A 9,861-nucleotide genomic window follows, 5' to 3' on the forward strand; every position below is an offset into this window, starting at 1 on the left:
CAGCTTCTGGACTTCAATCTTCAAAGATAAACAGTGCTCAATGTCATGGCCGGGTGCTCGTTGATGAAAGGCACATGAGAGGTCAGGTTGATACCCAACCGGCAACTCGTCAGGCACTCGAGGAGGCTTTCTAGTTTTGACAAGGTTCTTCATGAGCAAGATGGGAAGCAGCTCCGCATATGCCATTGGGATTGGATCAAATTGCATCCTTGGAGCCTGTTGTCGAGGCTGTTGTTGATGTTGGCGTTCGGGCCTTTGCTGGAACCGCGGCTGATGAAGCTACCAGTGAAACCACCAGCGTGCTCAGTCTCTCTGAATCGGCCCGGAGTGTTGTGATCTCTTGTTCAAATTGATACGTTCACTCTTCTTGTTTGCACGAGTGTTGTAGCTGCGAGTCGACTTTGGATGAGAACAGTCGGACCACTTTGTGAAACGGGTTGATCTCTTTATGGAAAAGAAATTTTGTGAGACTCGGAATCGAGACTATGAAATGCAAAATGATGCATGATGCTTATGCAAAAATAGTCACTTTTTTTTTATCGAAGGACTTATAAAAGCAAATTTGTAAACATCATAATTGAAAAATTCATTGACTAATTAAAGTACTATAAGATAATTCCCTTTTAACAAAACTGAGCCAAGGGATAGACTCCAAAGTACATCACACAAGCTAGAAAATAACATAAAGTGGTGAAACATCTGGGAGACTCTTGAGCTCTTGTAGTAGACTACTCCTCAAAATCTGGATGGGCGCCGGCGAACATATCCATGTACTCCTTCTTCCTTTTAGAATCCCGCCTGAGTATATCATCCTTCTGCTGGAGGAGATCATTCTGCTTAACAATTAGTTGGCCTAGCTTGAGAATTTCACGATCCTTTTGCTCTATCAGTCCATCCTTTGTCTCCATCTGAGCCATAACCATCTCATACTTCCTCTTCCAATTGTTCCTTTCACGTGTCATCTCGGCCAAATGGTACTGGAATTCTTCCATATTTTCAGGGAGTACGGGCAGTGGGGGAGCCGGAGTAGTTGAAGATGGGACTCTGGATAAAGTGTAAGGCATCTTGTACGTTGTAGCTCTATCAATGACCCATTCCGTGTAAGAGCTATGGACGAAACTTGATCTTTTTCCCATCTTGCTCCTCTCTTTTCTATGGATGGCATGCCAAGCTTGTATGAATTTTTCCCTCTCATTTGTGGAATCATCATGGTTATGGTAGAATACGCTGGACAAGTCGAGGTATAAAGGTTTGGCTTTGACCGGGTATCCGAGCTGTTGTTGGGCAAGGATAGGGTTGTAGCTAATTCCTCCCCATATTCCGATAAGAGGTACATTAGGGAAGTCACCACAGTGGATAATGACGGTCTTGGTATCACTGGCTGGGTTGTACCAAACTATGTCCGCGGGGGTAAGGGACATGATTCTTTGGGACCACGAGAGCTTTTCAGGGTTTTTGATGAAGGGCTGAGTTCGAGGTAGATGGGAGGTAAACCATTTGTAAAGTAAGGGTGCACAGCAAAGGATAACCCCACGACCAGCTAGATTACGATCGTGAATGGAATGGTAAGTGTCTGCAAGTAATGTAGGGACAGGGTTTTTGGTGAGGAAGATTTTGATGGCGTTGATATCAACAAAGTTGTCAATATTTGGGAAAAGTAGGAGCCCGTATATGAGTAAGGCTAAGATGGAGTGGAAGGCTTTATTGTTGGGTAGTCCGGCGAAGAGGGAGGCTTTTTGGAAAAGGTAATGTGTAGGCAAGCATTGGAGTTGGGGTTTCCCTTTGATGGTAAGTTGAGCTTTCAATTCAGAGGCATCAAGGTGAAGAGCTTTAGCAATGGTTGAGGCTTCAGGATTGGGTTCAAGGCCATGGAAAGGTACTTCATTGGACACAGGTAAGCCAACCAAGTCAGAATATTCTTCAAGAGTGGGAACCAATATGAAGACAGGGAATAGGAAGCAATGATAGAGTGGGTCATAGAATTGGACCAACGTATTGAGGACCCCTTCTTCAACTTTTGTTTGGAGGATGCTAAGTAGTCTTCCATGATGAGCTTGAAAGTCCTCCGGACTGGTTACTCTCGATCCTAGCTCCCCTTAGCTTCAATAAATCGGGTTTCTTGAAAGTGTACTTCCTAGTGCTCCTTATTATAGGATTCATATCTACAACATTTACAAAAAGCTTGTTTTAAGTCCTTCGATGTTTAATGAGAAAAAATCGATGAATGAATGCATGCATGATTATGCTACACAAACGGTGAAAACATGATGAGGTTTAAGTCCATGATGATGGAGTCAAGGGCAACAACGCCATTTTGGTAAGGACTATGGTTTCATTTGTACTTGTAACAAGGGTTCTACCAAGTTCCCAGAGTTGTCAACCACTTCCGAACATTATCGGGTTGCGGAACTACTTCCGGTCCAACAACGTTCGTAAGAAAGTCTCGTCTGAGTGTAGTATCGCGTATCAACCAACTCAAGACTACTCTTGATTAGTCACCGCACTACGTCCTAAAAGGCCAAGATGGGTTAAAGGTAACTAAAGGTCCTCAACATTAACAGTCACTTGAAAATAGCAATGCCAATCACAACTACTCATGTCGACATAAATTACTTCCAAGAGACCTCCGTTTAGTGGGGTTATCACATGTGCCATATCCCGAAACTTACTCTCGGTATGGGACTTTGATTATACCACCATCCTATCTTATGTTTCCCTCAAGTCCGGGTTAGGACTTATCTCACCACTCACGTTAAAAGAAGGGAGAAAGAAGGAGAAGGGAGAACATATATATACAGGTATTTCCATCTTTTATTTTTGATTTTTTAAGCAAGTTATAGCACAAAATTTAAATAAGACCAAGTTAGGCTCAACCCTCTTAGGGGGGTCCCCAGTGAAGTCGCCATTTCTGTCGCGTCATTTTTCGGAGATCAAGGCTATTTGATTAGCTTATTGACTCGCTTTTATTTCACGACTTTGAAAAAATTTATTTAAATTGGGGGTCCGGGGGTTGGTTACATAAAGGGAAGGTGTTAGCACCCTTTATGTCCGTAGTACTCTACGGGAACCTTTTAGTTTTATTTAAATAATGTGCTATAACTTGCTTATTTTGAAAAAAAGGATTTTAAGTGATTAAAAAAAGGAGGACCTAATTATCTACATTTTATTGATTTGGAAGGACGAGTGTCCTCTGCCTACGTACCCGTGAAGGATCAAAACCTCGTAGTTCGGGGTAGAAATTGACGTTTGATTGGTTGAGTGTTTTTTAATGTTTTTGAAAAGGTTTTAAAATGAAAAAGCCAAGTGGCAAATTGGAATTGGTTTGTATTTTTTATATTAAAGAATAATGGACTCAAAATAAATTAGATTGATTGATATTTGATTAATAAAAGAAAATAAAAAAGGACGGTCACTTGATTTAGGATCAAGGTTTATTTAAGAAAAATATTTTTGTGATTTTTGAACTATTTGCATGTTTTTGTTGCTTTTTGAAATGATTGGAAAGAAATTAAACTAACGGAGCATAAAAAGATAAATGCGTAGGTAACTCATGGTGGCTTTGGACCACCACAAGGACCTTTTACCTAAACTAACAAGCATAAAAGTAAACATACACCCACTCACGCACACATGCACCTAAACTATTACAAAAAACCTATTAATACATTCTAGGGTCTGCGATAAAATAAATAAATTACATTAAACCTAATATACATTCTAAAATCAGAGTTATAAACGACAAAGAATAAAGAAATTAAAATGCAAAGTGACGAAACTAAACTAAATATGCATGAGGTATTTACATTCAAGCCTAATATACAGGCTACGTTCATGTGATAAAATAAATAACGAAAAGTTAAATATGCATGATACTAAACCCAAACTAAAAAATACATGAACGATTTTATATTAACCTAATATGCATTAAAAAAACGATCATTGAAATGCTAATAATGAAAATGAAATGTTACGAATAGAAATGAAATGATCTAAAATGCAGTAAAATTAAAACGCAATAGCGAAAAAAATGCATGAGAGTTAAACAAGATATAGTAGTAAAAATATGCATGCAGGGGGGTGTTAACAGTAATCAGGGGTGTGCAAAATTAATTAAAAGCTGAAATTGGGCTTACAAGAGCCCAGACACGTCGGGCTAAAGGGGAAGCAGACCGGGTTGGGTACAGGAGCAGGTCATGGGTCGGTTCGGGTTATAGTAACCGGTTTAATCAGGGCCATTTGATTGGAAATCAAGGGAGGATAGCGCGTGGGTGCATGGTAAGACCATGCAGCCTGACACACTGGAACATCACGTCATTAGAAATAGGCTTACAACAGCCGTTCCACTCATTTTCTTTTCCTTTTTCTCTATCTTCTCTTATTTCTCTCTCGTTCTCTATCTTCTTCTTTTACAATTTCTTTTTCTCTTTTTTCTTCTATTCTAATTCACAATTAAATTAGATCAACCTAGATCTACAACAAGACCAAGAGAAAAAATAAAATAAACAAACTACCTTCTTTTCCTTCTGGATCGGTTCCGTTACGGTTTGGGAGCGACTTGGTTTCGTGCAGGCCAACGGCGGTTGTTGTTGTTCCGTGGTGTGTCCCTGAGTGTTGGTTCCAGTTTCGGTCCCCTTCTACTCCTCTTTAAACGAATACGGCTCCTTGTTGTTTCCTTTGATTCGTTACAGACCCGTTCTTGTGCGACTGTGCTTCTGTTTGTATGTTGGTTTGGTTTGGACGTGATGTTGGTGTCTGGTTTGTGAATGGATTCGGCTGGGTTCGAATACGTACCTGTTGTTTGTGATGGCCGATTGGGTTATTTATGGGATTGATGATGATGGCTGCGTTTTTTATTGCTTCACTGTATAACTGTTGTGTTGTAACAGATGTGTGGGTTTGAATTGTTGTGTTATGCGTGAAAAGGAATGGTTCTTGCTGCGTGTTGATTATTTTTGCAGGTTATTGGGTTGTAATGCTGCAGGTCTTGTGTTAGGAATTATGCGTGAAATCTGTGTTGTGAATTGCGGCCGATGAATTTGTGCGTTGAAATTGGCCCCCCTTGCAGATGAATTGGGCGTCTGGCTTTATAGTAACAAGCTTAGGTTAGGGTCTGTTGAGAATTGAGCAGAAAATTGTGGCTTGAGGAGGAGGATAGGTTTGTTTGTTGCTGGATTTGAACCTAGACTGGAATTGGATGTTTGACTGATAGACTGTGCTTTGGATTTGGACTGACTTTTGACATGGACGAAAAAATAAAACTAAAAAAGAAGATAAAGACTAAGAAAAAAAAATTATTAAGCTAAAAGGATAAGGATTAGAAAATAGAATTAAAATTATTAATTAAAGACTTGAAGTAAATTAAAGTTAAATAAAAACTTAAATAAATTAAAGTTAATTAAAAAAAAATGGAAATAAAGATAGAATTAAATAAACAAAAAATGAAGAGAGAAGAGGGTCCGACTCGGAATTAAATATGAGGTATTTTAAAATACCTCTCTGCCGAATTTTTCACTGAAAAGTCAGAGACCGATCAGGATCGAAGGGCACGTGTCAGTGTATGAATGTAGGATCCTTAGGTCAAAAATTGGGGTATGACAATAATCATAACATAACATACACAGTCGTGCATAAGTTCATTCATTGTTATGTTAGCGTTGAACAAACAATTATCATCTTGATTCATTTACGGAGAGTCCCGGGTGGAGTAACCTCGAGAACAATCCCATCATGACCGATGTACGTACATCGGACTCCCTCAGTGTCATGCGATCCCTTTACGAAGCCTTCCCCGTTCTCATCATGAGAACCCCTTGAATCCATACCTTCATGGATTGCAAGAGACATGGCACCTACATATTCATTAATCATGGTCTTGTCGTTCATTTAGGTTAAACCTAATCATGCATACATATTTACCTCGGAACCTTGATCGATCCGATTAATGGTAAAGTCTTACTTGTACATGCTTGTACATTCTTAATCATGGTGGAGTGATCAACTAATCAAACCACGACTTAACTTGCTTGCTAAACACTCTTAAACATATGCGAAGAGTTTATACTTCGTGTCTTATCATGCTAAGAATTCATGCTAACTAGCTAGTTCTCGACAACTATGTCGAGGCTCTAGTTTTTCCCTTGCTTATGAATAATTTGCTACCCGATTCATGACATGATTCTCTCGTATGCCATGCCTTACTAACTTGCATAATACTTGTCTCTTTAACATAAGAATTTTTCTTTCATTGATCATCATTTGGGACCTTGGTTTGAGGGGTTTACTTTTATAAAAGACTGCTCGAGAAAACCCGTAATGAAAATACCGAATCTGCCTGAAACGAGCAAGCAGCAACCAGAGGGCACTACTTGCTCGCCTAGGCGAGTACACTTACTCGCCGTGGCGAGTAGTTGCTTGCCATGGTGAGCTGGGAGGCGAGCAGACCTCCAGAACTGCCATTTTGCTCGCCTAGGCAACCAGTTGCTCGCCTGGGCGAGTTATGACAGTCCAGCCACCTCAAAAATGATATTTTTGACTTAAAGTCCTCAAACCAAGCATCTCCAAGTGTTATATGACCCTTAGGATCATTAGGAACCTGTAAAAACAGTCATAGAACAAGTACATACAAGTATAGCAAGCATGGCAAGAAAAAGGGCAACTAACTTACACTTTAAACCCTAGAATTTTCATGTTGTTCATATTAATCATACATGGCATAAACATAATCCCAAAGGGTGGGAAAACTATCTATGGAACTCACCTAATCACAATCTTGAAGCAACTCCAAGCTCCAAGCTCAAACATGCCTGTTATACCCTAATTTTGGACCTAAAAATACTAGCTCAATTCTTCTTTTCTTGCATTATAAGTCATTTGAACTGTCTCTGATCAATTGCATCTTTCTTTGCATTTTATTTCAACATTATTTGCAAAATTTACATGAAAGGGTATTTTAGTCATTTCCTGCATTCAACTCATTTTAATCCTTGAAAATTGTTTGAGTCTTTTAAGATGGTTTGTATAAGTCCTTGTTTCAATCTCATGTCAAAATTCACTTCAAAAAATATCAGTTGAGTCATTTTCTAGTCAGTTTAGCCCCTAGGGGCATTTTAGTCATTTCCCATGATAATATCTCTTTCAATCTTTAAAAATTTGTTTAAGTCCTTTCAAATAGTTTGAATAAGTCTTCATTTCAATTTTATGTCAAAATCCATTTCAAAAATTGCGTTTGAAGTCATTTTGAGTCAGTTTTGCCCCTAGGGGCATTTTAGTCTTTTCATGTGTTAAAACCCTGTTTAAATTCTAAAAATTGTCTCTGAGTCTTTTAATTCGCTTGTATGAACTCTTGCTTTAATCCCTTGTTAAAAAATCATTTTAAAATTGCATTTGAGTCGTTTCGAGTCATTTTAGTCCCTAGGGGCGTTTTGGTCATTTCACATAATATTTCTGATTCATTTTAATCTGCTTTGTTGTTTTTAATCGTCTCGCTTTACGTTAATTTTCAATTTACTTTTTCAATTCAATTTTAGTTTTAATTTTCATTTTGGTCCTCGTACTTTTGTTATTTACATTTTAATCCTTTTTAAGTGTGTTAAGTCCAAGTGCCACGTGTCCAAATGCTATTAGTCCACAAAAGTTTGTTAGAGTTCAGTGCCACATGTCCCATTCCAATTGGTCCAAGGCTTACCACATCACCTATATAAGTCAAAGTCAAGGTCAAAATGAGGGAACTAATCATTTACACAAAAAATCATAAAAAAATCAATTTCTCTTCTCCCTCTTTTCTTCTCTCACGTGACTACTTCCTTCACCACCCTAACAACCTTCTCTCTCCACCATAACAACCTCCAACCACCACAAAACCACCACAACAAACTTTCTCCTCCACCCTAACTAACTCCACTAACCTCCATAACCACCATAAACAACCACATTCATCACTTCAACCTCCATAAACAACAACCATCATCATCTTCAACTATCTTCAATCTCCATCACCACCACAAATCCTCCATAACCAAAACCTTCATCATCACCTCCAACTTCCAATAATCATCATCATCATCATCCATCACAGTTTTCCCACAAACTATAATACAAAATTCGTCCAAATTCATTTCAACACCGCCGCAACGCAACAACGCCACAACGAGTTCCGATCCGCACATAAACAGTAACGAATTCATCATCATCATTCAAGCTCGGCTGAACCGAATCCAGTATCAACGGTAAGGATCGAAATTACAAAAGAGGAAGATTGGGAGTGTGAAAAGAAGCGGATATAGCAAAAGAAGAACAAGGCCGAATCCAAAAAGAAGCTTCCCGTTGCAGAACCTGTTCGTCTCTGATCTAACCCCAAGGTTTGTTTCCCTTCAATCTTTTGCTCTGAGTTCGTTTTGAATATGCCGGTGACATATGAATCTTGCTTCGTTTTTGAACAAATTGCATGAAAATGAATTTCCAAATCCAAATCGGAGTCATTGTTGACTTAAGACGAAGCTTTACGTTTGAATTTCGTTTAACTTCGAATCACCTCATGTATGTTTTGTTTGATTCCGGTCAAAAGAGTCTTGAAATAAGTTTTAAGAAATAAGTTTCAGAGAAGAAGTAGAAAGGGAATGGCGCTGCACTTTTTCTATTAGAGGAAGAAGAGAGTTCACGTGAGCAACTTTCTTTCATTCTAAACCGGTTCAATCAACCCACGACCCATGACCCGTTGGGTTAACCCAACCTTCTTCTTAAGCCCAACTGGTTTTTGTTCTATTCTTTTATCTCTACAGTTTTACTGTTCTAACCCCCCAGTATGCTTACCACACCCCCCTGTTTGCCTCAAAATTCATGATAAAATCTCTAAAAATTTATCAATGTTTTTCTTGTTAGTTTTAGTTGTTATTGAGGATTTTTACATGTTAAATTTGAACTGAAAAATACATGGAGATGTGTCTTGATATTCTTGTTAGTTTAATATCTTTCTTTTGGTCAAATTGTGTGAAAAACCTCCAAAAATTGCTCATGTGTTCTTCATTTTGACAATGTCTCTTGATATCAAGTATGTTGAATCTTTTACCTCTGAAATGTATGCAATTACCTTGATTTGTGTGGTGAGTTCTTGGTATCTTGTGCTTTAAGTAACTCGATTTTTGTTAGAAATAAAGTGGTGAATACACCTAAAATCTTGCTATGATTTCTTGGCTTATTGTTTCCATTTGATTTCCATGTTATGGCTGAAGGAAGAATACTCTATAAAATTGGCCATAATGTAGAAATTATAGGCCCTACATTTGCCATCATTTTGTAGTAAATTTTTGGGTATATTTAGCATCTTTTCTTTGTCAATTCTAGTTGCTTGTTTAGAACCTTTTGATTGCTTATAATCTTCATGATATTTCTCTATATTGTGCTACTAACCTTTCATGTTTTGTTCCATAAAGCACTTCATAAACATTCCCATCTCATCTCATATTCACCTTTTATTTCTTGCACTTTAATTTCCATGCCAAGGCTTAGTATGTAAAGCTTAGGAATTCTTGTATTTTACTTCCATGTCATTTTAATTTCTTGCAAGACCATAGAATGTAAACTAGGGCATGATGTAATAAGGACAATGGACTCTAATAATGTACACCGACACAAGCACCGACACATGCACACACACCACTTTAGATATATAGCTAGAATATGCATGTTTAGATGTATGTTTAGGATTGTATGTTTAGATGAATGTTTAGGCTTTATACTTAGAAAAATCAATTTTCCAAAAAAATATGAATAGCATCACTCAAATCTTTTTCCTAATAAACCTTGGGATCAAAATCCCATTGTAATTTTCCCTTTTATTTTCTTAATCAAATTTCAATGAACTTT

The 9,861-nt window shown here is 38.0% G+C and overlaps 1 protein-coding gene across 1 annotated transcript; it reads right to left on the bottom strand.

Annotated features, from left to right (window-relative positions):
• Nucleotides 1–484: 484 nt before the first annotated feature.
• LOC146897966 (uncharacterized) lies at nucleotides 485–7,950 on the bottom strand. Its single transcript, XM_085736487.1, has 2 exons — nucleotides 7,905–7,950; nucleotides 485–2,095 (listed from the first exon to the last, which is right to left on the bottom strand). The coding sequence occupies exons 1-2, from the start codon at nucleotides 7,948–7,950 to the stop codon at nucleotides 729–731; spliced, it is 1,413 nt and encodes a 470-aa protein (XP_085592613.1). The 3' UTR covers nucleotides 485–728.
• Between the last annotated feature and the right edge of the window lie 1,911 nt (nucleotides 7,951–9,861).

The sequence above is a fragment of the Medicago sativa genome, chromosome 8, assembly GCF_051527215.1.
Source record: "Medicago sativa cultivar Bolivia chromosome 8, Bolivia_mono, whole genome shotgun sequence".
Lineage (NCBI taxonomy): Eukaryota > Viridiplantae > Streptophyta > Magnoliopsida > Fabales > Fabaceae > Medicago > Medicago sativa.

What these genes read in the sequence shown, in the direction of transcription:
- LOC146897966 (XM_085736487.1), bottom strand. Translation starts at nt 7,950, where the DNA reads ATGGAGGTTGAAGTGATGAATGTGGTTGTTTATGGTGGTTATGGAG. An exon ending in TGTTTATGGTGGTTATGGAG is followed by an intron (nt 2,096 to 7,904) that starts GTTAGTGGAGTT and finishes ATTGAAGCTAAG; the next exon opens with GGGAGCTAGGATCGAGAGTA.